Source organism: Macaca mulatta, chromosome 2, assembly GCF_049350105.2.
Source record: "Macaca mulatta isolate MMU2019108-1 chromosome 2, T2T-MMU8v2.0, whole genome shotgun sequence".
NCBI lineage: Eukaryota > Metazoa > Chordata > Mammalia > Primates > Cercopithecidae > Macaca > Macaca mulatta.
The window spans coordinates 118,444,749-118,470,971 of NC_133407.1; the positions used below are offsets into that span (position 1 = coordinate 118,444,749).

Below are 26,223 nucleotides of genomic sequence, written 5' to 3' on the forward strand. Positions count from 1 at the left end.
TATTCTTTAATAAAGACCCAAATGAAAAGTCTTTCAGACCCATTTTCCATACCTGGCTAAGCAGACATTGTAGAAGGGCATTCTTAAACAGTATTCCAGAGGAAGTATCCCTACCCCCTATCTGTAGCTTGCCATGAAATTAGATTATAGAGACTTGCTGGAATATGGTGTCTCATGGGCTAGTATGATGGGAAATCTTTTATTCCATCACTCTCTAATCATCCCAAATATCTTGAATACCTTTTTGGTGCAATGTCCTGTATTTATTGAGAGATTATAAAAAATGAGTAAAGACATTTGGGGAGGATCAGAAGTCAGTAATTATCTGCTGATTCCACCTTTGCCAAATACCATCTAAAATGACTTGGGTTCTTTAGCACAAGTATGAATTTTTCTGCCAGGAGAGTCTTCAGTTCAAACTTGTAAGCTACACACCAGTTAGAGACATATGAATGTGATTGTCTGACACCATCATAGTCAACAAACAGCTTCTCTCTGCCTATGGTTTGCAGAATGGTGGCCAGTAAAATTATTGAACGGTCTTCTTCATTTCAGGAAAATGAGATATTAACCAATTTTAATATCAATGAGCGTGTCATTCCACGAAATGCATGACTCTCAGGAATCTTGCTAGCTGAATATTAAAAGATTTTACTGTGTCTGGGAATGTGCTTGCCATTTTACATACAATACCTCATTTAATACTCTCAAGCTTTCTTTGCCATTGAGGTACTATTGTTTTTACCCATTTGCAACTGAGGAAAGAAGCTTGGAGTAGCTGGATATGAGTGGTGTGACATGGCAGAGCCACTGTGACCTTCTCCTCTGAAAAAGATGCATGGATCTTTTTTTTGAGGACGAAGGAGCATTTGTTGCTCTGGAGCTTGTAGTCTTTTTTCAAAGCTCTTTCACAGTGGTTGAAATAACATGAGACTTAGACATGAAAATTTAGACAGGGGCTGGTGGTGGGTGGAGTGTCCTCTGCCATACTAGCTATGCGATCTTATTTAAGTTGTTGCTTAATTTATTTAACATGTGAGAGCCTGTTTTCCCAAATTCATTATGGGCAATAAATTGACCTTCAAGAAGCAGAATTAAGGATAAACTACAAGTAAGTCCTTGGGAAAGAATGAAGCGCTGTTTAATTGACTTTGTATCTTTAGTGCCTTGCACTTAGTAGGTGTCCAATAAATGCGCATTGAATAAATGAATAAAGAAGCACTTTGAAGTGACCAAAGAAAGAACTTCCTCTGAATAGACAGTTTAGATCCAGCATCAGGCTACCCGAGAAATTATGAAAGTTCTGCCTGTGAAGTTCACGATCTGGGCTGTGTGAGTTTCTGGGGTGCCTAATAGTTTCAGTAATGGTTCTTAGGCAACAGAGGTCCAGAATGACTGTCTGACTCTAAGTCCTCAGGGGGACACGACCATCCCTCCCTGCACTCCTCCACACTGAGGGGCAAGGCACCACTGCTGACAACTCCGGTTGGTCTCGTTCCTGTTCTTTCTGTTCAGCCCAAGACTGCATCTCACAAGGACCAGGGCTTCCATGCACACAGGAACTTTCCTTAACAAGATCCAACTGCTAATCTGCTATTGTTTACAGCGGCTTCTGAGGGAACCACTTTCCTTCCCCTTCATCTGGAGTGGATCTGATGTCATAAAACTGGCCGTGAATGTCTGTTAATTGAAAACCTAAGAGTAGGGGGTGGGCTCACCATTGATCAGGGTGGTAAGAGCCCACTGGCCATAGGAGGCTAGGCACCATCCTAGATAATGGTGAGGAGGGGGAGTCTCCAGAGAGGTCGCAGAGTTCCTGAAATGCAGTTGACAGGTAAGAAAAGAGTGCATGCATAGACACTTGGCCCTGTTTGGCACCACAGTGGTGCAAGATCGACCCTGTCTGGCCCTCCCCTCATCGCACTGGGGGTCAGTTTATACTTGTCTGGTTCAACAAATGGGTGGCAGTTTTCTCCTTCATGCCCAGTGTGGCCTCAGCACCTGTCTCCACAGTAGCCAATCAGTGTCCAAAGTGGCAACCTATGGTTTGGGGGTCTTAAAATACTTAGACTGACCCTGTATCTTACTTAGAACCTTCCAGTTAAATCAAAAGATGACCAATCTGGAGAGAAAAGTGAAAAAGAAAGCAGTATGCATGCATATATATTTTTCCAGTGTGCCATTAACCATATCTGATGAACGTGTAAAGGGGTTGCTAATCCTTAGCCTGCAGCAGAGGGCAGACTTTCCTACATTATAAGCACCCACAACCAGCATGAAAGGCCTCAAGACACAAGAACGTCCAGACACAAGAACGTCCGGTCGATAAAATGGTAGGCTTGCAGGGTGACTAACACCAGTGATTTAGGGGAGAAAACTAAAACCACTTCCCCAGTTATTCATGCACTCATCAGCTTTTCCGGAGAAATGCCCTAACAGCCATTAAATCTGGCTGTGATTCCCAATACCCTCGTCTACGCCAGGTAAAAGAGCCGTGCTTAGTTCAGTACTGCTGTGGCCAGTGTGACAACAAATAGATGGTTCCGTGTGTCTGCAAAATGCCACCAGCATGCTGAGCCCAGCCCCAGCTGTGGAGATCAGTGCTTTTGCTACCTAGCTAAGGAGTGCAGGTAGGTTTGAGACAAAAGGTAGAGGAGGGAGAATTATAAAGTATAGGGGGATATGACTAGATTTTTGGTAAATGTAAGTAAGAAGCCCTTTCTCGTATCATGGATTGAGTTTTAGCAGCTTTGGAATACACACACACACACACACACACACACACACCATTCAATGAGAAGACAAATCCAACTGCTAACTAGTCTGCTATCATTTATAGAATTTACGTTGTTTACATGTATACCGTATATGTGTATACACACACACACACACACACACACACACCCCATTCAAGGAGGGGACAGATTTTCCTTTGCATCTCCTTTCCTTCTTTCCACACCCTCTGCACTTTGTTTAGGAATCCAAGAAGTCTACAGGGTAAATTCATATCAAGCAAAGAGTTAACTTTTCTACTCTCCCAACTTGGAGCAAATGTTTAGAGGCAGCTGACCTTGACTTTCCTGTCATTAAAAGTCCCTAGGACTGTCACCCTGCTGGGCTTCTCACCCACATCGGTCCCCTCCGAAACCCTGTCCGTGAAACAGGACTTGGGAAGATAAAGATTGCCCTGGCTGAAGACTTCATGGACTTTCATTTTTCTTTTCTTTTCTTGTTTTTCTTCCCCTTGCTAGTATGAAGAAGGAAAAAAGCGAAGGAAACCTAACTATAGTAGCGTTGACCTCTCTGAGGTGGAGTGGGAAGACCGAGATGACGTGGTAAGTGATTTGTTTTCAGGCCTCGTGGAGAAGGAGCTGCATTGTACCCACTTCTGTACCTGGGGCGATCCCAGGAGTTGGCCAAGAGGCCCACTGAAGGGACACCTGGCCACCATAGGGACGTGGAGACGTGGAGACAATGGGCCTTTGTACCATGTGTGGAGTTTTATAACTCTCCGGCCGGTCAGTCCGACCAGTTGCAAACAGGCCCGCCACCCCAGCTGCTTGTGCAGTCTACTAAAACCATCCCCTGGCGGACGCCGGTCCCCTCTGCAGCTGATGACTCCAGCCTCCTTCCCAGTGCAGTGGATGGCCCCTGACATCTTCAGTGGAATCTGGCTGGGCAATAGCAGGCTCTGCCCGGTGCAGTCAGTGCCTGCAGGCCAAGCAGGCAGGTTCCTGTGCAGCAAGAATTCAACTGTCAGGACCTCATGGGCACAGCCCTTGTATTCAGAGTACAGCCCAGGGCTCTGCAGGCTCACTTTCCTCCTGCTTGGTAGGCTGCCCATTTCCTGTACCTTCCCAGCCTTTCATTCTGCTCCGGCCTTGCTGCAATTGCACCCCATGCTTTTTCCCACATAGATTCAGCCTATGGTGCTCTATCAAAAGCTCTCCTTATGCCCATGACTTAACCCTGTCAAGTCTTCTTGGTACTTCCTCAATAAATCAGATTTGTTAGACACGGCTGCCTTTGTGTGAATCCAGGTGGACTCTCCTTAATTAAATCGTAACTTCCCAGGTGTTTCCATCTGGGTCCCTACTCTTCACTTTTTCTTAGGGTGTCTCTGTACCGAGACCACGTTTCTCTGCCCTACCCACCCCCAGATTCGTCTGGGGTCCTTTCTTAAGTTGCACTGTTGAGTTAGCATTGTTTCCATCTCTCACTGCATCCTGCTCTCCAAAGGGATGTTGAGGAGAACCGTTTGAAATCCCAGACTGGGTTCTCATGCCTTCCAGAACATGAGGCCAGCATCACGGTGCTTCTACTGCAGCTTTCCTTCTTTCCACACCCTCTGCACTTTGTCACCAGCTCAACTAGCATAAATCTCTCATTTCCATCCTTGCCCGTAAAATGCGAGAGCCATACCTGTTTTAGAAATGTAACCTCTTTTCTTCTTCATCTGCACTAAGTCTACTACTTAAACCCAAGTTTAGACAAAATAACTTTGCCATTTGATAAAAGCTCCTTCCTCCTCCATACCCTTTTCCCCGCAAGCCAATGGCCTGACAGTGTCAGCTCAATAGCATGGTCGAGTTTTCTGTCTTCTTGCTCCTTAAACACTGTCACAAGGATCCGGTCAGTTCAGGTTTGTCCTGCACCAAATGTGCCCAACCTGGCTTAGCGCAGTTGTGAGGAGTGCCACTCAGGTGTTAGACTCCTGCCAGGTTCAAATCCCACCTTTGCTGCTTGCCAGATGTTTGGCTTGGGTGGGTGATCATGCCTCTCTAGACCTCAGTTTTATTTTGTGTTCTTTGTTTTATTTTTCCCCAAGAAAATGAGTGTGATGACAGTTGTCCCGACCTCATAGAGCTGTTCTGAGGATTAAATGTATTAATAGATTGAAAAACAGAAAAGTACTTGCACCGTTCTGGGGACACAGCATTCTACAAGTGGTATCCATTATTAGTATTATTCTGACTTATCAGTCCTCAGGGGACCCTGTCATGAATGAATGTCCTGTGGATTTATAGTTGCTATGAATCTTTGGAGGGGACTTTCCATTTTTGCCCTTCCTCTTCCTTCTTCACTTTAGCTGTTGATTTATTTTTGTTTGTTTGCTTGTTTGTGACCTCACTGAATCGTCTCCCTTTTTGCGTGCTACTTGAAGAGATGTATGACTCCGCTTACTCCAATCATCACCTGTGCCCCAGCTAATTTTCAGTGAGCGAATGTCTCCTTTAGTAATCACAGTTTGGGAACACCTTGTATCTCCTCATCCTACTTTCCTTTCTTGTTGGAGCCACAGGCATCGGATTCGCAGTCTCACATGCATGTTTTTCACTTCCACCTGACACCCAGGACTGCGTTCTCTCTGTCCGACTTCAGAGTTCCTGTGTTTCAAGCGAGTCCGGTGCTTTTGTTCCACGCAGATTGGTCTCTGGTTATCTCTTTGGTTTGAGTCTCTTTCGCCTTGGAGTATGGTGCATTTCTTCTCTATCAACATATTTGACTTGGGAAAACCCAAACCACCATTTCTCTCCTGGGGATTTGCACATCACTAATTGGAGAATTCTGCAATCTACAGAAAGCATCATTGTGAAGTCTGCACAAAATCTCACATGTCCATGTGCTGGGCATTGGGGTTTGCACCTGAGTAGCAGAGGACAGGGTTTAGATCGAAATCTAGGAAAGACCATGTAAGCACAGCCCACTGAGGAAGAAGCAGTGGAGTCTGCCCGGATGCAGAGAACTTATTGGAAGGTGAGTTCTACTTCTCTAGGAAGTAGGCTCCTGAATTTAATAACCACAGTTATAACCTGCATACTTCCAAAATTGAAGTAAGTTCATATATACTGTTAAAATGCATATAAAATAGACTGGCTAAAATTAAAAGTAAAAAAGACAACAATTTAAAATTATTTAGAGGAGTATGAGCAGGACTTCTGTCCCACTCTTCAGGATGAGTTAGGCATCAGGTCAGGAATACAGTAAATAGAGCAGATCTTTGGGGTACTCATGTGCCAGCAGAGGATTTTGAGACATGCATAGCCCAGTCTGAATCGCCAGTGTAGATCCCCTCTGGGAAGGGAAACTTATCTTAAAAATAGCGTGTATCCTTTGGTTGTAACTTTTCAGAGATGGCACAAGGAATTAAAGATGATTTTTTTGTTTTGTTCCTATTAACTTTCAGTCATTCCCAAGCTTTCCACATTGAATGTGATTATATCTACTAATAGAAAAAACTCATATAAATAATAACTGCCATATATTAGCTCTTCCTATACACCAGTACCATTCTAAGTGATATACATGAGTGGACTTATTTATTTCTCACAGTAAACCTATGAAATGGGTGTTTTTGTTTTCTCCATTCTATAGGTAGAGAAGCTGAGGTAGAGAATGGATGTAATGGCCTAAGGACATAGAGTGTGGATTCTAACTCAGGCAGCCTGGCCCACAGAGCCATGCTCTTGACACTTGGATATTGCATAGAGAGAGCCCTTAATTCCTTGAGTCCAGGAGTCCTTGAAGACTCTATTTCAGTGACGCATAGTATATGGGTTATCTTCCTTTCGGGGTGCAGAAAAGATGGGAAGTGCCTTGCACGTAGTAGCTGCTAAACAGATGTTTGTCTGCATGGTATTGTTGTGAATACTGCCCCATAGATTCTGCTTTGAATCTAACTACAATGCCTTCCGTTGTGGTATAAGCCTTTTTTCCCCTACTACCCTCTAGGCAACTACATTGCTTCATACCCGTGATGACTCTGATGGAAAATTTCTCCGGAGTCTTTTTTGCCTGAAGCCCTATAAGGCAAAAAAGCCTTTTTCCTGGGGCATATTTCTGAGACCTTCTGAGAATCATTTATTTGATTCTTTTTTATACCCTTCCCAGAGTGTCTCCAGCTCATGCTTGAGCTCTGGACACCCAAACTAATCACAACACTCCCCCACCTGCTCCAAACCCAGGCTGACCCATAGGGGAGGAGGAAGAGAGAGAGAACATTGTACAGGTTCTCCATGCCCAAGTCTGTTTTCCTACGCTGGTTCAATGCTTGCTTGGGAATGACAGACCTGTTTATCCACTGTGTCTCCCTTCCTCTCTAATCCACCAGCTTGTCCATGGTTGCATGTCATTAGGGGTTTAGAAATGCAGGCTGCCTGTGCACCAGAAAGGGTGAGACTCATGTTCTAATGTGGACAATGAGCCACCATTAGGAGCACGAGCTATCATTCCATAATCATACACACAACTTAAGGTGGCCAGTGAACCTCTGGGGAAAGCTGCTTTAATGAGCTGTAACATGGCCGGTCAGAGTAGCAGGCTAACAATGAAACAGGAAACATGGCTTCCAGCTGTAACGAGGTTGGCAGGAAAGTGGGTGTTTTGAGTGGTTATCCAAGCAGCTGCAGCTTCAGCACTGCAGAAGAGAGATTCACCAGGGGCTCTGGAGAAGCACATCTGAACCGGACAGTGCAGGGCCCAGGGGAAAGGGTAGTTCTCAGAGAGTGGAGAGGCTATCACTGTCGCCAGATGAGTATTTTCAGCTTGAGGAGATTTTACCTCTTATTTTAATGAGTACACTGTGGTACAAGCTGCTTTAATGTCCACTGCATTATCACACTTGCAGATGCCTGATATCTGATATGGAAAAATCAAGGTATGCCACTGATGTTTTAATTTGCCTTTCTCTATGTGTTAAGTTGAACAGCTGCACATGGGGTTTTTAATGACTACAGAATATGCGAACATATGGGCACATCAAAACTTGTTTGGAAATTTTCCTCTGCCAGGCCGTTTGCATTTTTCCAGTTGTTCACTGTCGTAAATCCAGGCAGTGGCAAGTTCAAAGCAGCGAACATCACACCTTCCCTGCCCTAGGTGGGGACAGATTGCGTTGCTCTTCCCCATCACTTTGGCCTGTGTTCAGGACTCCTCTGCCATCTTACAACCTAGGGGTGCCACTGACTGTGATTCTGGGCAATTTGCTCCTTTTCTCAGGCCACAGCCTCCTAAGATAAAAAAGTGACATTTCTAGAATGCTCCAGCCTCACAATGCTGTATTCTCACAGGACAGTCTATTAAATCATCAAACTCCCTTTCTTCCTCTGGCAAGGAGGAGAAAACCACCTTCCCGTCAACCCTAGATCATAGTACTTAGAGCTTGTAGAAGAGTCTGCCGGGAAGTTAGGACCTCAGACTATGACATGGTCAATTTTTAAAACATTTTATTTGGTGTTTTAAAAGCTCAGAAATACTATATGATTTTTATATTAATGCTATAAAATATTTAATTTTGTCCAAGTGCTTTCTCTTCTGATTTGGGAAGCAGAGGTTAAGAGCATGGGCTCAAGAGGCAGAGGCCTCGTTACCCTGGGCAAACTTCTTATCTGTGTCTATTTCTCCACCTATAAAATGGGGATAATAACAGCACCTCAGCAGATAAGTTTGAGGGTTTTAAAATCTGTGCCTGACACACAGTAAGAGCTCAGTAAGTAGTATCTCTCAGTAGTATCTGAATTTCATAGGAATCTGATGACCTCCGTTTTTATAGCACCTGACAGGATCCCTCGGGTCTGGGAGTCCTCACTCATGAACACTTTAGACAGAATGAATGAACAGGAAGAAAGTGAGCCACAGAGAGGTCACGGGACAGCTGGCTTGTGTCAGTGGCAAAACTTGAACATTGATATCATGATTTACCTCTTTACCTGGGGCTGTCTCCGTTTTGGTCTATGCAAACCTACAGGCAGTTAAGAGCAGCAATTTTCAATGTGGGGAGTTGGAAGAGAGGTCACAAAATCCATTTAGTGGTTCATGAGCAACATAGCAGCGAAGTCTACTAAAATAGGAGATGAGAGGGGCATCATCAGAGTAAGAGGTATTTCTTACACGGTTAAAAGTCAAAAAGTTTACCTTGGAAAGGTAAACATTGAGCTTGGGCATCTGCGTCAAGCAAACTCAAGTCCGAATCCTGATGCCTTAAGCTACTGAAAGGTGTCTGACACTAAGTGAAAATGAGGAAGATGGTAATGAGGATAACGATGATAAAGATGCTGTTGACTATGGTGTTGGTGATGATGGAGGATAGCTAACACGTATTGAGTGCTTAGGAGGCACCAGGCACTCTTCTAAATATTGACTCATCAGTCTTCACTACAACTTAATGAGATGGGTGCTGGCATTAGTTCCATTTTTCAGAAGAGAAAACTGAGTCACAGAGATGGTAAGTGATCGAGATAGCCAAGATCGTAAAGCTCTGGCTCCAGAGTCCATTTCTTACCTACAGTGCCATCCTACCTCACAAGTAGGTTCAGTAAGTATAACCTGTTTTCGTTATGATTTCAGAAAAGAGCAAGACTAAAGGAGGCACCAGTGACCCTGGCCTTGGACACTCCCAGACCCCCATGCTGATTGTTCTGTGCTACTGGGAGTTGGGGGCGGGGTGCCATGGAGACACAGAGAGGCTTACCTCATCTCTAGTTTGCCTGGAGAGTGTGAGAGGAGAAGGTCCCAAATGGCTTTAGGCAGGCACCAGAAAGAGGAAAAATGAAAACCATGTTAAAGATAAATCGAGCCGTTCTTTAAAAGTTAGAAAGTAGACTTAATTAGGACCAGCTCTCCATGTCCAAAACCACAAAAGTTAAAATGGGAAAATATTTCCAGAAATGCCCATTATGTGTTGTTAAAAAAAATCTAGAGTAAAATATATGTTTTATTTTATACATGCCTCCAGCTAAAAATTATGCGTTTACTCACTCACACTGAAGATGAGATTGCAAACCCAAATCTACACAGCCTCGAATCAAATTTAGGTTGCTTGCTAGTGTTGCAGTTTTCTATCGGCCAGATCTTACTCAAGCTCCTCAAAGGAGAAAAGGGGCAAAGATGAAAAAGACAAGAGAGGGGTGGAGAGAGAACCTTTCTTGACAGGCTGTGGCATGTCAGCGTTTGCTCCTATTCCATTAACTGGCCTTCTCTGTCGTCTTGCCTTGGTGCCCATGACGGCACATCTTTCATCACCGTGTCTGCTGTCCTCCTCTGAACTCATGGAAGGGCCACATGTAATTAGATGAGGTCAGCCGGGGGTGGGGGAGGAGAGCCAGGCTCACTGCTCCTAAACAGGACCTCCAAAAATCAGATACAGGGTCGCTCCTGTTCACTGCCTCATCAGCAAGGTCATTAATTGACCCAGATTTCTCAGGGAGCATTTAAAGATGATTCATCTTAGGAAAGGCTAACCCCTGTCTTCCAAATGCTTGGCCTTTTTTTTTTTTTTTTTTAACTACTGTGTAGGAAAACGTCTTTAACTCGATTATGTTTTGAAAAGTGATTTCTCCATGACAAATCAGTACCCTTTTTGAAAACGTACCTCGTCCCCAGAGACGTTCTTGCTCTGCATTTTAGCAGGTCTCCAGGAGTTCACTCTCTGACTCCCGGGATTCGTCAGTATTGTCGAGGCTCTTTTGTTATTGTCCTGAAGTTTACACGAGCTCCCCAAATTGAAGATGAAGGTCACTTATTTATCGTTGTTCGCCTGTCTCCCATTGTACACAGCAGTTGGGTGTTTTTTCTTCAGCTCTGTTTTTGAGGTATAAGGCTCCACGGCACACTGAGGATACAAGGTGTCCAGCTTACATGATAAACCAGGGAAGAACTAACACACTTTTCTTTTATCATTTTAGTTGAGAAATGCTATGGTGAATCGAAAGACGGGGAAGTTTTCCATGGAGGTGAAGAAGACAGTGGACAAAGGGGTACATTTTTCTCAAACATTTTTGCCGCTTAATTTAAAACAAACCACTGTGAAAAATTAGCTTTGAAAGCTATATCTGGAATAAATATCTTTCGCTGAGATCATTTTTCTCTTGTCTTTACTTATCTCAAACAAGATTCATGTAGTACTGTTAACCTGATCATAGTGTGTCCATTTATTTTTATTTATTTCTGAAGACGTCACTTAGCAGACTAACCATGTTTTCTTTTCTCTACGACTTTTTTTTTTTTTCAATCTAGAAACGGGTTTTGGTGATGACAAATGACTACTATTATACAGACATCAAGGGTACTCCTTTCAGGTAGAGCTGACCATAATACATGGACATTCCATCAGACCCATCAGTTGTGTTTGTACAAAACCTGCTGACACTCTCAGAGCTCATCATCTGAAGATAACCAAACACCCTGCCAAAAGGCTGGAAAGAGTGAGGAAGGGGCTTTTCCCAGGCTGCTTTTGTTTTCCAGAAGGGGGGGAGATGGTTCAGGCTCACCTAGGAGAACTCACTCAATCTGCCGTGGCTTTGCATCTCATTGTCAAACAACTATGCTTTGGGGGTTCCCGCTAAGGGTGAAGACAAGTGCAGAGGTTTACCAGGGTCCTTAACCATTGAACTTGCTGCTTTGTGAGTTCCATTTCACCTTTTATTTCCATGACCAAAAAAAAACAATCCTTCAAACCTGGAGGTGGCATATCCATCCCTACATGTTGTGCCTCTGTTTCCATTTCTCTGAACTGTCCCTGTGTGCTTGTCTACTTTTGAATCCTGTTGTTTCTCTTTGTAACAGTCCTGAAAAATGGCTTTGCCTCATTGCCTGCTTTCAGATGTGTATGTAGCATTCTAAAATTTCCCACTACTATTAACTTAGTGTTGTAATTCGTTTTGTAAAAATTTATTTCAGTAGGCCTGCTTCATGTTCCTGAACTGGTGTCTCAGGGCTAAGGAGAGAAGGAGTTTACTGACTATAGAATAATCTGAAAAATAAATTCTAGCATTGTTGTCCTAAACTGCCAAGGATCATGGGTGGATTCCATGTGGAACCAGGAGCAAACAAGGAACACATGAGCTGCTAAGTGGGTTTGCCAAGTAGTCTTTCTAAAGTAAGAGACTGTGTTTTAAAAACATAGTCTCTTGCTTTAGACAAAAACAGAATGGATCTTAAATCAAACCAGTGAGTGTGAAAAACCTATTAGACCAGGGAGAGGATTGGGCAAAGAAGCCTGCAACACCAATGCGATTACACTCATGTGGTAGAGGAAGTTTTTGGTTTTGCCCTTGAGAAGGGGTCAATTTCCTGAGTCCCAAACTCTAGAGGATGGAGAGACCCATCTCTGGCTGAATGCAGGGCAAGGGTGTATAAAGAGCAGGGCGCATAGTCCTTGGGAGGGCATCTGAGAGAAGGGCTTGCTGGAAGGGCGAGCAGTTTGCCACAACTCTGAAAACACAAAGAGTAGCCAATTGCTGCTGGCATTTCCAATCAGAAATGACTTTGAAGCAGCTGATTGAACCTAAGAAAAACCAACACCAGTGATAATCAGTGGGGTTTTGAAAGTAAACAGTTGGAAAAATTGTTTACAGATTATAAAATGGAAATGTGAAAAATGAAAAATTAAAAAATGTTAGCCCACAAGTCTATTCGAGTTGATGCCAGGGATTTCAAGATCTGCTTTGTCTCTCTGCACAGTTTAGGTGTGGCGCTCTCCAGAGGTCATGGGAAATATTTCTTCCGAGGGAATGTAACCATCGAAGAAGGTAGGATGCTGCCTGGCTCGTCTTATCCTTTGGTGTGGGCAGAAAGCTCGGGAGCCAGCTATTGAGTTAGCTGAAGAACTTGTTCATCTGTCCACACCTCTGACCAGTCCCTTGGACATCCCACTCAAACAAATGCCTACTTGATATTCTTAATACCTTCTTCTTCTCTGTTGTGCCTAGAATTCAGAATGGCAGGAATTCTAATTCAGGGTTGTGATTTAATTTACTTATATTCTGCTTTCATCCACGATGCTATTGACTGTGAGTTACTCATAGTTAACAGCTTTGTGGATGAAAGCAGAATATAAGTAAATAGGAATCATCCCTCAACTATATTCTTCTCATACATAAAAATTGGTACTTGGGAGAAATACAAATTTATGAAATAACTCATGCCCAGGGGAAACCATGAAAACAGAGATATGAGAGCCTTAGTCTGTCCTACACAGTTGAGCCACATATTTCACTTGTGTTTCATGGCACCCCTGGCTGCGATGGGAAATGTGACCATTTAAATGATTTACATAGGTCAGAGGGAGTAAGTAGCACCTTGAAGTTCCCAGACCCTCTTGTCTTCATAAAGCACAGAGGCACAGTAAACTCTCAGCAAACAGGAGCAGTTGTGATAGCTCTTTAAATTTTAAAATTGCTGTCACACGTGCTGTCCTTTTCTTCTCCCAACTACCCGGTAGTTCAGAGAGGTTACCTGTCCCAGCATTAGGAGCTCACGGGGTGGTAGACATCGTCTCTGAAGGGCCCCACTCCCTGAGTTGCCTTGAGTGACTCACTTGCACATTAGGTTTTGCATATCCACAGAGAAGGAGTTGGCCCAGAGCAGTAGTCTTTCTGGATATCCATAGGGAGGACAGTCAGGAATAGGAAGGTCAATTATAAGCCAAGTTTTAACTGGTCAGAACTGATTATACACGCATGTGGTGAGCTTCCGGAAGCTGGGCCATCCACAGCGCTCTCAGGTGATGCCACAGGGCATGAGGAAGAAGGTGAATGTTCCCTGAGACGCCAAACTCCTAGATAGCCTCTGGTTTACTGCCAATGGTCCCTGCCCATGTTGTTTCAGGGATGTTGGTTTGTGCTTCCCAAGTAATTGTGAGATTGTATGGGGGCGGAAAGGAAATTAGAGGGGCTCACTGTGAGCTGGGCAGAACGCAGAATGTGCCCACCAAAGAGCTAACCGTGTGGTCTCTCTTCCCAGAGACACACCAGAGAACACAGGCAACTCTGACTTGGGCAAGACACTCTCCAGGATGTGTTCTCAGGATCATGTTTTCACTTCTAGAATTTTCTGGCTCTATGGGCCATGTTGGCTCTGTGGACATCACTGCCCATTAAGCCAGAAAATTCATGTCTAAGCCATGTGAGGTCAAACTGAAGAAACAACTCATGATCAGAACAATAGAAGGAGAGGTTATTAAGGGATTAATTGCCTCTCCTGGGTCTGTTCCCTTGGTCAATCTTCAATACATGGGCCTGTCCCTCCCTTCCTCTCTCTCTGTCTCTCTCTCTTACACACACATACACATACACACACACACACACACACGCATGCATGGAGACACAGATACACACAGTTGTTTTGCATTGTCTTTTGGATTCTTTTTCAGTCACTATCTTCTTCCTGTATGTTCCACAGCTGTGAGGCTAAACGGTCACATAGAATTTCAGAGCTAACTGTAACCACTATGCAAGAAATTAGCTCAAATCCTCAGCAAGGGGGAGAGTAGCTGCTTATCCACACAAATGAGGTCATATCTTCCTCTCTGTGTTGGTCCTCTGTAAATAAAAAGACTGACAATCCTGCCAGCTTTGCTGAGTAATAGAACTTAAGAAAGTTGCTTCCCCTTGGGCCAACTAGTAGAGGGTCTCATCATCTCCAGGAGCCATGGTGTGATTATTGTTCTGTTCTTGGAGAGGGAAGGAGTTCCTTGGGGTTGGCAACCACACTTCTATAGGATCTTCAATAAGGAATAACTCCCTACAGAATGTAGGAATTTTCCACATGCTTTGCCAATGCCAGAGATTACAAAGATGGCAAATAGGTAGATTTTGGTCAAAAATATAAAAAGTCATTACCGAGATTGAAGGTATGGGCTATAGTTCTACCTGCTGAAATTGTTTCTTTTATGAATCTTTTAATCTTTTTCAACACTTCGTATCTTTTGTTGTTGTTGTTGTTGTTGAGATGGAGTCTTGCTCTGTCGCTCATACTGGAGTGCAATGGTGTGATCTTGGCTCACTGCAACCTCCGCCACCTCCCAGGTTCAAGTGATTCTCCTGCCTCAGCCCCCTGAGTAGCTGGGATTACAGGCGCGTGCCACCACTCCTGGCTAATTTTTGTATTTTCAGTAGAGACAGGATTTCACCATGTTGGTTAGGCTGGTCTCGAACTCCTGACCTCGTGATTCGCCCTCCTCGGCCTCCCAAAGTGCTGGGGTTACAGACGTAAGCCACTGTGCCTGGCCACTTTGTATCTTTTATTTGTATTGCACATGGTAATTGTTCAACAAATTAGAGCTTAGGTCATTATTGTCAGCAGTTCAAATCATCAGTAGATGTGATTTTTATCAGAAGGACCAACATCAGAGGTGAAAGAATAAGAGAACAATTAAATTTCCTTGGTGCCCTAGGAACCCAGAGAAGAAACAGTCAAAAAGATCTTCCTGATAGATCTCATTTCTTCTGAGTTTCATTTATAGGTCCTGTGAAATACAGCCAGAGAGGATTTTGTGAATGATGTTGGGAGGATGGAAACTGCAGCTAGAAAAACAGACTTGACACCCTTAACCCAGTTTTCTGGGAAGGTACAGTCCCTTCTCAGGGACTTTGCACTTGTTATTCCTTCTGCCATGAGCACCCTCCCTGTCACCTACATGACTCTTCCTTGCCTCATTCAGGTCACTTTCTCAGTGAAGCCTTTCCTGACCTCCATAGTTACAATGGTCTCTTTCTTTCTCTTTCTCTTTCTCTCTCTCTCTCTCTCTCTCTCTCTCTCTCTCTGTCTCTCTCTTCCCGGCGCCCCCCTCTTATCTCTTGGTCCTCCCTGTTCTTGTTCCATGTTCCCTTTTCCTTTTTAGCCCTCGCCACCATCTGATATGCACTCAAGTTAAATTTTAATATAATTTACTATCTCTTTTCTGCCAGTAGAAATTAAAAACAATGAAGGCAGTGATTTTTGTCTTGTTTTATTCACTGCTATATTCTCAGGGCCTAGAATCATACCTGGCGTATAGCAGATGCTCAGTAAAATTATAGAAAAAAGAAAGGAATGGGAGGAGGGCAAAAGGAAGGAAGGAAAGTTGTTTGGTTGGGAAAGCAAAAAAAGAAGAAAGGCTGCACAGATGGATGGATTGCACTAGGGACTAATCCCTATCCCATTTAACTGTTTTCTGGCACTTGTGAGTGATGCAGTATTACTTGTATCTCATGGTAGATATAACTGAAAGAGCTGACATGGCATCCCCAAGGTCATTCAGCCTATAGGTGTTGGAGCCTGGATATGCCCACTTGGATTATATGTTCATTCTAATGTATTCTCTATTTTCTGTAGAATCAAGCAGAATTGTGTGATAGGTCTAGTATTTTGCTACTTCTTTTACAGATTTGTATTTGAGAAGGAAACTGGAGTCCTGAGTGTAGTAAGATGCTATCTGTCATTTAAGAAACTAACTTCCCAAAACAGGCTGTAAGCATCATGGGAGTTCCTGAGGTCATCATTCAGAAGTGTATGTCTGCTGATAACCCATTAAGATCAAGCCACTTAAAAGTGCAAAGAAACAGTAATCCTTGCAGAGATAGGATGGTCTGGAACCTTCTCTAAAAACTCCCAGATTCCCTGCAAGCACCAGCTCCCCTAGTTTTCTTCCCAAAGGATGACCATTTTCACTTAGGATCCTGTAACAACTAGCAATCTTTGCCGCTCAAAAACAGTTGAGTATTGACGACTTCATATTGTTCAACCTATAGTTTCACCCTCACAACCACACATCAATTAGGGACTATTATTCCTGCTTTTCACATGAAGAAACTGACATTCAGAGAAGTAAAGTAACTTGTTGACATCACACAGGAGGTCAGTGGCCTAGCCCAGTTCCCAACTCAGACTAAATGGAGCACCAGAGTGAGTGTTTCTAACAGTCCTGTTAAGCGTCTCCCTCCAGACTCATTTGTGTATCCTCTGTCTTCAAGGGGTTAAGGTTTTCCTGGGATGAACAGCCAGGGAAGGTAGCTGTGCTGGCTGAGTGAGGTGGAGATAGGGAGAGAGTCCTGCCTGGAAGGGAACTCGTTTATTTTGCTCAGAGTCCCTGCTCCAAGGCAGGTCCCTTAGGGTTGATGTCTACCCTTAACCCACCCCACAGCCCTACCCTAGAATATCTGAAGCACACAGGAGGATCGGGGAAGTGGTGCTTACTCATGAACCCCTTCTCCTTGACCCCTAGGCCTGCATGACTTAGAACATCCCGATGTGTCCTTGGCGGATGAATGGTAAGAATTAAACCATCCCTCCTTGACTATGGCATCCTTCGTTGCCCTCTTTGATTCTGCATGGTTTGTGCTCCCTTGCCCAGTTTTCCTGGTTCCAAGGCAAAGGAAGCTGTAAATATTGACATGCTCTTCTTTTGGGCCATGTCATGTTCTTAGGTCCTACTGCAACACTGACCTACACCCTGAGCACCGCCATCTGTCTCAGTTGGAAGCGATTAAGCTCTACCTCAAAGGCAAAGAACCTCTGCTCCAGTGTGAGTATGCCTTCAAAAGTGTGTCATGTTTTCAGGGGTAATGGTGGGGAATGAACTCAAAACTATTTTTTGGCCTCAGTTTTTAAGGGAAGCTTTGCTTTGGCAGAGATTATCAGTCACATGAAATCCAATCAAATATCTGCTTCCTGTAGGAACAGGAGAAAGAATGTGGATTTTGGAAAATTGCACAGAATCCCCAATCCTGGTTTAACTATTTGCACTGGGCTTTGTCCCCTTCTGAACCATTTAGTCAAGCAACTGAATAGGATGGAAATGTTAGAACTGGAAGGGACTGTAAATATTTGCTCATCTCCCTCATTTTGCAAATGAGAAACCAAGGCTGGAAGTAGGTTGTGTTTCATTCAAGGCTGTATCTAGGTCTCCTGGTTCTCCCAAGAATGGGGTCACGACAGGGTCACATAGCCTCTCAGTGTGGTACATGCTGAGTGTCCTACCTACCAAGCATCCCCTTCTAGGGGAGCTCAGTGAGTAAGAAATCTCTCAGCTGGTGCAAAAGAGACAGGAAGAGCAGCAGCAGCCCGGGATGCCCCTCAAAAGCAGGAGCAGACCCTATACTCTCACAGGATAACTCTAGTAGCTACAGTTTGGGCAGGGGGAGAGCCACCAAAACTGATCTTGATATCTGCCCCCACCTCTAAACAAGCATATGTATTCAATGACATGAAAAGTGCTTTACATACATAATCCTAAGAGAGGTTTAAGGAGATTATCCAACTACTAAACGACATCTCCATAGAATGGATTTACTTTTCGGGATATGCGCTGGTGGAGAAAGGATCAGATGGATATCCTACAAGCCCAATATGTCATTGTCTTTGACTTTTTAAGGACATATTTAAAAAACAAAAGTATAGAGACAATATAAATAATACATTTGTAGTCACCATCCAACTTTACGCAGTCTTAATATTTTACCATACTTACTCCAGGTGCTTTTTAAGGAATGAGACATTACAGATAAGGTTGAAGTCCCTGGGTCCTTGCTCAGCCTCATTTCCCTCCCAAAGAGAATGACCTTCTGTATTTGTTCATTAGTCTCAATAATTTAATGCTATTCCTACATATGTAGGTATCTATAAACAATATGTAGCATCAATTTTATTATTTTAAAATATATATTAAACTTTATATGTATGGTATATTATATGAATTACTATATATAATATATACAATATGTGCATAAATATATATGTACTACAACTTATATTTTCACCCATTATATTTTTGAAATTTGTGTTGATCATTCAGCTTTAATGCATTTATTTGCATTACTATATGGAATTCCACTACATAACTTAATATATTCATTGTCTTACTGATGATAAGTTATTTCTAGCTTTTGCTTTTCAGCAGAGCTCTTTTTTTTTTTTTTTTGCTCCTAGTCAAGGTGAGGACTGGCCTGTCTCATGTGATAATTAGTTGTCCTCCTCTGCAGAGTGATTTGAGAGTTCTAGGATGCCTCTCCTAGACTTATCATATGCTCCCATTCCTTGGCCTCTTCCACAGAGCTCTACCAAGAGTCCCTTTGGATGGGAACAGACATTCTCCTTTAAAATGAAACGATTCTTGACCGGGCGCATTGGCTCATGCCTATAATCCCACTTTGGGAGGCCGATTCAGGCAGATCATTTGAGGTCAGGAGTTTGAGACTAATCTGGCCAACATGGTAAAACCCCATCTCTACTACAAATACAAAAATTAGCCAGGTGGTAGTGGCCTGTGCCTGTAATCCCAGCTACTTGGGAGGCTGAGGTAGGAGACTGGCTTGAGCCTGGGAGGCGGAGGTTGTGGTGAGCCGACATCGTACTACTGCACTCCAGTCTGGGCGACAGAGTGAGACCCTGTCTCAAAAAAATAAGCAAATAAATAAAAATAAAATGAAACAGTTCTTAAATAGAAGGAATCACAAAATAAGAATCCCAGTGGTTATTAAGCTATAGTATCTCTTTCCCATGTGACAACAGGCTGAGAATTTCAGGGTGCTCAATAATTTCAGTTTTAGGAGAGGACAGAGATGGGGATGATGACAGCCAAGTGTTCAAGGAGTACTGGCCTGTGGCCTCCAAATCTGGGACTCAGCCTGCTGGTCCGTGGCAGGAAGCACACAATGGGGTGAGAAAGCAGGAAACGGAAGTGTGAGACACCCAAGCCTCTCAGTTGACTACCTTCTTGCCCAAATGCTTTGGAGGCTCCTGTGTTGCAGGCATACCGGGTGTCAGAACTGTTTCGTATTTTCAACTGGTGGGAACTTAACTCATAAAGCAACACGCCTCATGAGAAAGTAGCCTGCAGACACTGTACAGTGAGCCCATGAGTGCCTCTCATGCCCCTCTTCCAGCCCTGCCAAAGCATCCTCTTGTCTGTCCCTCCCAACAGGTGATAAAGAATTGATCCAAGAAGTCCTTTTTGATGCCGTGGTGAGTGCCCCCATTGAAGCATATTGGACCAGCCTGGCCCTCAACAAATCTGAGTAAGTGGTTGCACGTGTCCTCCTTTCATGGCCATTTCCTCACCAACACTCCGAAATATGGTTATGGTTTAAAGAACTAAACTGTTTTAGGAGCCTGGTGTTAAAGTTCTTTAATTTTCCCCCAAGCTCCAAACCACAAGAGCTAGAGCAGATTAGCGACTCGGGCTTGGATGGCAAGCTCCTGGCTTTGACATATAATTTGTTTGAGTTTTAACGTTACATGAAATTTGGTACGCTGAGGTAGGGTGACACTTCCGAGAGAGAGGGAGGCAGAAGGGAACTTCGTTTCCTGCCTCGCCACAGCTCTCTCTACTTTGCAGTCTTGAGGGAGCTTGGGATCTGGGCCAGGTTAGGTTGTGAGTGGGACGGAGAAGTGAGAGCTTGATTTCATAGGGTGTCAGATATAACCCTGTGGTTTTATTTCTGAAGTGGAGGGTGGAGGGGCTGCGGGCAAGGCTGTGGTAGTTGATATCAAAGACTAGGATGAGAACTGCTTTAGCAGCTTATTATTATCTCTTTACTATTCTTAATTTAAGTAGAGTATTAAAGATTAAAAAGAAAAGGAAGAACCATTCCTTTTCTCTTATATCTTCATGTGTTACATGATTCATTTCTCTCTCCACTTTCCTGTTCTTCCTTTGTTCGTTCCCTCCTTTTATCTTCCCTTCCATCCTGTTTCTCTCCATTTTTCGATTCAGTATTTCATTCCCTCATTGTATCTTCCCTTCCATCCTGACATTCATTCTGTTTTCATTTTCATTCATTCACTCATCAAGTCTTGACTGTGTGTCTGTTATGTGCCAGACTCTGACCGAGGTGTTGGAGAAATGGAGAGAAACCACACAGATAGAGCTCTTAACATCATGGCACCCGTGGTATATAGTGTGCTGTATTATTAAGAATCATAACTGCTTTGAAGGAAAAGTAAAGACACATAAAGTGTAACAGATCTAAAGTGGAGGAGGAAGATGGGAACTAGTTCAAGGTTCAGGCAGCATTCTAGGAACAGCACATACAAAGGCCCTGAGATGAGAAAGTATTTGACACATTGGCAGAATTTAAAGAAGGTGGACACAGCTGACATATAGAGGATAGACTGGAAGATGTCAGAGGATGAGGCTGCAGAGGGGCCGCATGGCTCAGGACCTTGAGAGTCAGGTTAAGGATTTTGGATTTTATACTCAGAGCACTGGAAGATCACTGAAGGATTTTAAGAAGGGGAAGGAAATGATCAGATTTGCATTTTACAAAAAGATCTCTCTATTGCTGTGTGGAGAACAGAGGGTAATGGGGTGAGAACAATAGTAAAGGTTCCTACAGTTTTCCCAGGGATTTGTGACTTGGACCAGGGCAGTGGGCACAGAGAGAAGAGGTCCACTTGTAGCTTGCTTCAGAGGCAAGGTCCCTAGGACTTGATGATGGGTTTGTCATGTGAGGGCAGGGAGGTTGAGCCATCAAAGATCATTCCCAGGTTTATATCATGAGCTATTGGACAGATGGTGCTATTTGCTAACACAAGAGACACTGGGGGAGGATCACGTTTAGGGCTGGGCATGGCCAGTCTCTCTTCTAGACATCATAAGCTTAAAATGGCTGAAAGTGTTCCAAATGGAGATGTCAGGTACGCTGTTTAATATGCAAAACTGGAGCCCCAGAGAGACTGCCATTTTCATTATTAGGGGTGTCTTTGGACTGCTTGCCTTCATGGCATAGATCTTATTTCCTGGGAAGCTGGCAAATAATTGAGCCCGTCCTGGGGTTTCTTTCTCTAGTGAACCTTGAAGTGTTTCTTTTCAGCTCTCATGAAACTCAAAATCTTGAGCAAAGGTTGCTGATTCATTCCTAACACATACTAAAGATTTCCAAAATGGTAACTTGCTTTGTAGTCCACATCTGTAACTGATTGGACAGCCTGGCTTTCCAATTTGGTGTAGGCTACAAGCAGAAATGCATAGTGTTGGTTTTTATTCAGCCCTTAAATACTTAAAGGTAGCATCCACCACTTTGACTTTCATCAAAGATCAAGTAACCAAATGACCTTACTTTGAAGATAATGTGGAGAATGCTTTGGATCAAATTGCTAGTAGCATTTAGGACAGAGAAACAGGCTCAAGAATTGGTGTTCTCTTCATACATTTATTTTAGGATAAAATTATGTGTTTGTGGGCCGGGTACAGTGGCTCACGCCTATAATCCTAGTACTTTGGGAGGCCAAGGTGGGCAGATCATGAGGTCAGGAGATCGAGACCATCCTGGCGAACACGGTGAAACCCCGTCTGTAGTAAAAATACAAAAAATTCATCTGGTGTGGTGGCGGGTGCCTGTAGTCCCAGCTACTCGGGAGGCTGAGGCAGGAGAATGGCATGAACCCAGGAGGCGGAGGTTGCAGTGAGCTGAGATCGTGCCATTGTACTCCAGCCTGGGCGACAGAGCCAGACTTTGTCTCAAGAAAAAAAAAAAAAAAGAAAATTATGTGTTTGTGGAGAAAGGCCATTTGCTTTTTGCACAGGAGAAATATGCCTTGCAAATCTCCTAAAGAACACACTCAAGCATATAAAATTTGCCTTGGAAGTTGAAATAAAATGATATTTAGTGAATTTTTATATTAGTTTTCCTTGCCAAGGCCCTTCTTAGAGTTCCTATGTGTAGCCTCCTACAGAGCTATCGGAAGAAGCCATTTATTTACATATCTCTTTGGGGTTGGTGGTGAGAACAAGGCCTGTGATCTGGTAGAAGTGATAAGCAGGTGCCCCCACAACTGTGTGGATGTCAAAACCAATTCCAACCACGTGGAATTCCAGGCTGTGGGATGCTGCAAACTTGGTTCCGTGGCTCAGTTGCTTTAATGGCAGATTCCACAAATGATCTCAAGACCAAGAATAAACTTGGTAGCATTAATGCAAAAAGCTAGTCCTCAGCCCTAATCCTTCCCATTCTTAGCCTGATCTCTTTGAACTTGCACCCAGAACCTTTAAATAAAGATGTGTGTATGGTTGGAAGTAGATTTTTTCCACATGCTGCTTTTGTTGGCAGGAAGTTCTTCATTTTTCCTGCCAGTATTACTGTGAAAACTTTTGTTAGGGATACAAGTTGGCAATCTGTGCGTGTGTGTGTGTGTGTGTGTGTGTGTGTGTGTGTGTGTGTTTCTATAACTTCTTTTAAAGTTCAAGTTTCAAAACTACTATTTGGTAAAACATTCTGTGAATATTAAAATGCAATGCATTATCTGCTTACTGCCTAGAGGCCTTCCTCTGATGTCCACTGTTCTGTTTCAGGAATTCTGACAAGGGCGTGGAGGTTGCCTTCCTCGGCACTCGCACGGGCCTCTCCAGAATCAACCTGTTTGTCGGAGCTGAGCAACTCACCAATCAGTAAGTAGGAGGGATCCTCTACAGGGGCCCAGGGAGCTCCTGAAATGGAACATTCAAAGGGAAGCTTATTTCATTTCTGGATTCCACTACTGGTAGAAACATAATTTAGGCCACTCCAGGCCTATTGAGATTTTTCTTCTCTGTTCTACCATGGGGGCCCCAGCATGTGCTTTCACCTGCCTGTTAGCCCTTCCACCACCCTTTGTTCCTCACGCTTGTTGTTGGCTTCTGTCCACTGTCCTGGAGTCCTCTCCCGCCCTGATGAGTCATTTCAGAACTCTGGGAGGTGGTGTGGCTGCTAGGGGAGCCGCCAGAGGGAGGAAACACTCATCTTGTAACAAATGGCTTCAGGGTATTCAGCTGTTCTGCAGCTATGCTGAGGAATTCCTCCTGCCTGTACAAAAATCAGTGTTCCAAGTCCTGTTTGTTTGTTTATATTTTACTAATAAACCTCTGTGCCTCTGTGCTTAGCCTGAGGGGCTGCAGAGCTCCACACCCAGGAGTGGGCCCTCTGGGGACACTGGGGTTTGACAGTGTCTCCTTGGACTTCCAAAGAGACCTGGATGGATGGTGGGCAGAGAGTTTCCGGGTCTAGTACCCAGATGTTCAGCCCCTGTATCTTCAGAGAGCCACAGGCCCTTAACGCATCAAACTGGTGTTTCACCAGTGCTAGTAGGTAGACGGTGAAGTCTTTCCTGAGTCTGTTAATAAGTTTTTTCAATTTATTTTCTCTGAAACAAGAGAGATTGTTAAGACATGGACAAATGGGTCCCAAGATTCAGAAAGTTTGAGAGTGGTTTGCAAGTGTATGTGTGAGTGCAGAGGTTACCACAGAACATTATACCCCCAACCTTCAGGGTACCTGGAGGTGAATAACCAAGCCAGAGGGTAGCTGCCAATTTGAGAGGGGTTGGCTCATCAGGGGTCCAAGGAGGCGGTGCTTCCTTGGAACTTGACAGTGCTGTTTGCATCTGCTAAATGAGGCCCTGACACCCACCATATAACCTTACAAAACCAAGTCTGGTAAATGACGGATCAATCGATGTTTAGATATTTTGAGAGACTGGCTTTGAATTCTGTTCCAGGACTTTGACCTTCTTGATACTCACGTTTATCATCTATGAAGTTTGATTATAGTTGCAACTTGATTTTTAAAGCCCTTTTTAAGCATTTTACCACCCCCGCTCCAATTGCTTTTCCAGAGGGCAAGTTCCTGGGAAGGGCTAGAGGTGCTGAGATACACGTTACCTTCTCCTGTTAGGATCCAGATAGGCAAGAGGAGACAAGGGAATTCTTTTTCTAATACTCAATGAGAAAGTCTGCTGCTGGTATTGAGACTGCCACAAGCAAAGCTGCAAAACAGTAACAATAAAACGTGACACCTTGCTGGTCTGATAACTGTGTTATTGTGACAGATTTAAAAGACAAAGGACCACAGTAAGGATGCTGGGAGGTATACCTGGCTTATCTCACTTGGGTGTCTTCATTCTGTCCACCTGAAAAGTGAGAGCAATGATCTCTTTTGGTTACTGTGAAGATCCAAAAAAATTATGGATGGGCTGGGCACAGTGGCTCATGCCTGTAATCCCAGAACTTTGGGAGGCCGAGACAGGCAGATCACTTGAGGTCAGGAGTTCAAGACCAGCCTGGCCAACATGGTAAAACCCTGTCTTTACTAAAAATACAAAAATTAGCTGGGCATGGTGGTGCACACCTGTAATCCCAGCTACTCGGGAGGCTGAAGTAGGAGAATCACTTGAACCCAGGAGGTGGAGGTTGCAGTGAGCTGAGATTGCACCACTGCACTCCAGCCTGGGCAACAGAGTGAGACTCTGTCTCAAAAATAATTTTTTTTTATGGATGAAAAATTTCTTTGGGAAGCTAAAAATTCCTACAACTATGTGTTCTATTCTCTGTGGCATTACGTGACCCACAGAGTGGGTACTCATTGACAGTTTGGATGGATGAAATCTTCTGTCTTCAAGAAACTCCTGTCCTTGCTTCATATAGAGGCACCTTGACATCTATTGTCTTAAGATCTTACCTGCCTATCCCTTCCCATCAAATGGTATTTGTCAAGATTCAGCTATTTGGATACACTCTCTAAGCCAGGCTGAGAAAGTTTTTAGCATTTCTGACATTTGGTTTAGTTTTTGCTTTTGACTAGGGCATGAAAGGCAGAGCTTAAAGTATTGGGCAGAGAACTTGATAATATAAAGTTGCTACCCTGCAATTATCTCGTACTATCATCAGTCTCCTACACTGAGATTTCATCCCATACCCCTGCCACCTGCATTTGGAAGTTGGTCAATCATACTGAAACGTGGCTGTCACCCCCAAGAGTTATAATACATTCTGTGCCTTCAGTACAACCTCTCACATCACCATGCATATAGCATCCAGTGATGTTTGCCTTCATAGCATACAACCCTGAGTTTAGAGGGTGACCACTTTACCCCTGCCCTTTCAACCACTGAGAACAAAAGAAGCTCTGGCTTTAAGAATCCCATTTATTTGTTAGAGCCTGTTTTCAGTGTCCATAACACTCTTTCACATATGGTGTTACGTAATTCTGATAGAACCCTGGTAAAGTGCAGCATTTTTATTGTTCCCATTTTGTAGATGAGTAAATGGGGGTCAGAGACTCAATTATTCACTCAAAGTCACCCAGTTCTTCCCAGAACCTAGAGCAGCCTGACACACCACTGCAGTAGCTCCCAGTATCCAGGAGGAGACTTTCACCTTACCCAGAAGGATCTTTCTTCCTGAAGAACATTTTTGGGATTCTGTAAAATCAGGTCGCTCCTTCCCGTTTCCTCCAGAATCGCTGCCCAGTAGTTGGCAGAGGCCTCCAGGGTTTCCCGGCAACTCAGTCCTTTCACATTGACACCAGGGCTAATGGGGATCAAGTACTACAGGCTCCTGCTGGCTGGCCTGGGTGCCAGCACTATCCCGGGCAGCAGGGCACTGGCCACCCAGATGTTCAGCGTTCCAGATCTATTGCCAGCCACCCACAAAGCCTGAATGTCACCATCTGAGGACCACTTCACACCTTCTAACCGAGCTACCATCTCATCTAC

General features: G+C 43.9%; 1 protein-coding gene across 5 annotated transcripts in view; it reads left to right on the forward strand.

Moving 5' to 3' along the window:
- Window positions 1–26,223, forward strand: part of CACNA2D3 (calcium voltage-gated channel auxiliary subunit alpha2delta 3) — a 941,064-nt gene that overhangs the window by 739,635 nt on the left and 175,206 nt on the right. For all 5 annotated transcript variants that reach the window (XM_015130679.3, XM_077993170.1, XM_015130680.3 and 2 more), the window contains 8 exons: window positions 3,252–3,335; window positions 10,683–10,754; window positions 11,014–11,075; window positions 12,460–12,527; window positions 16,982–17,027; window positions 17,184–17,281; window positions 19,679–19,772; window positions 23,048–23,143. In XM_015130679.3, coding sequence (XP_014986165.1) covers window positions 3,252–3,335; window positions 10,683–10,754; window positions 11,014–11,075; window positions 12,460–12,527; window positions 16,982–17,027; window positions 17,184–17,281; window positions 19,679–19,772; window positions 23,048–23,143 — 620 coding nt within the window. The remainder of the gene's footprint in view (window positions 1–3,251; window positions 3,336–10,682; window positions 10,755–11,013; window positions 11,076–12,459; window positions 12,528–16,981; window positions 17,028–17,183; window positions 17,282–19,678; window positions 19,773–23,047; window positions 23,144–26,223) is intronic.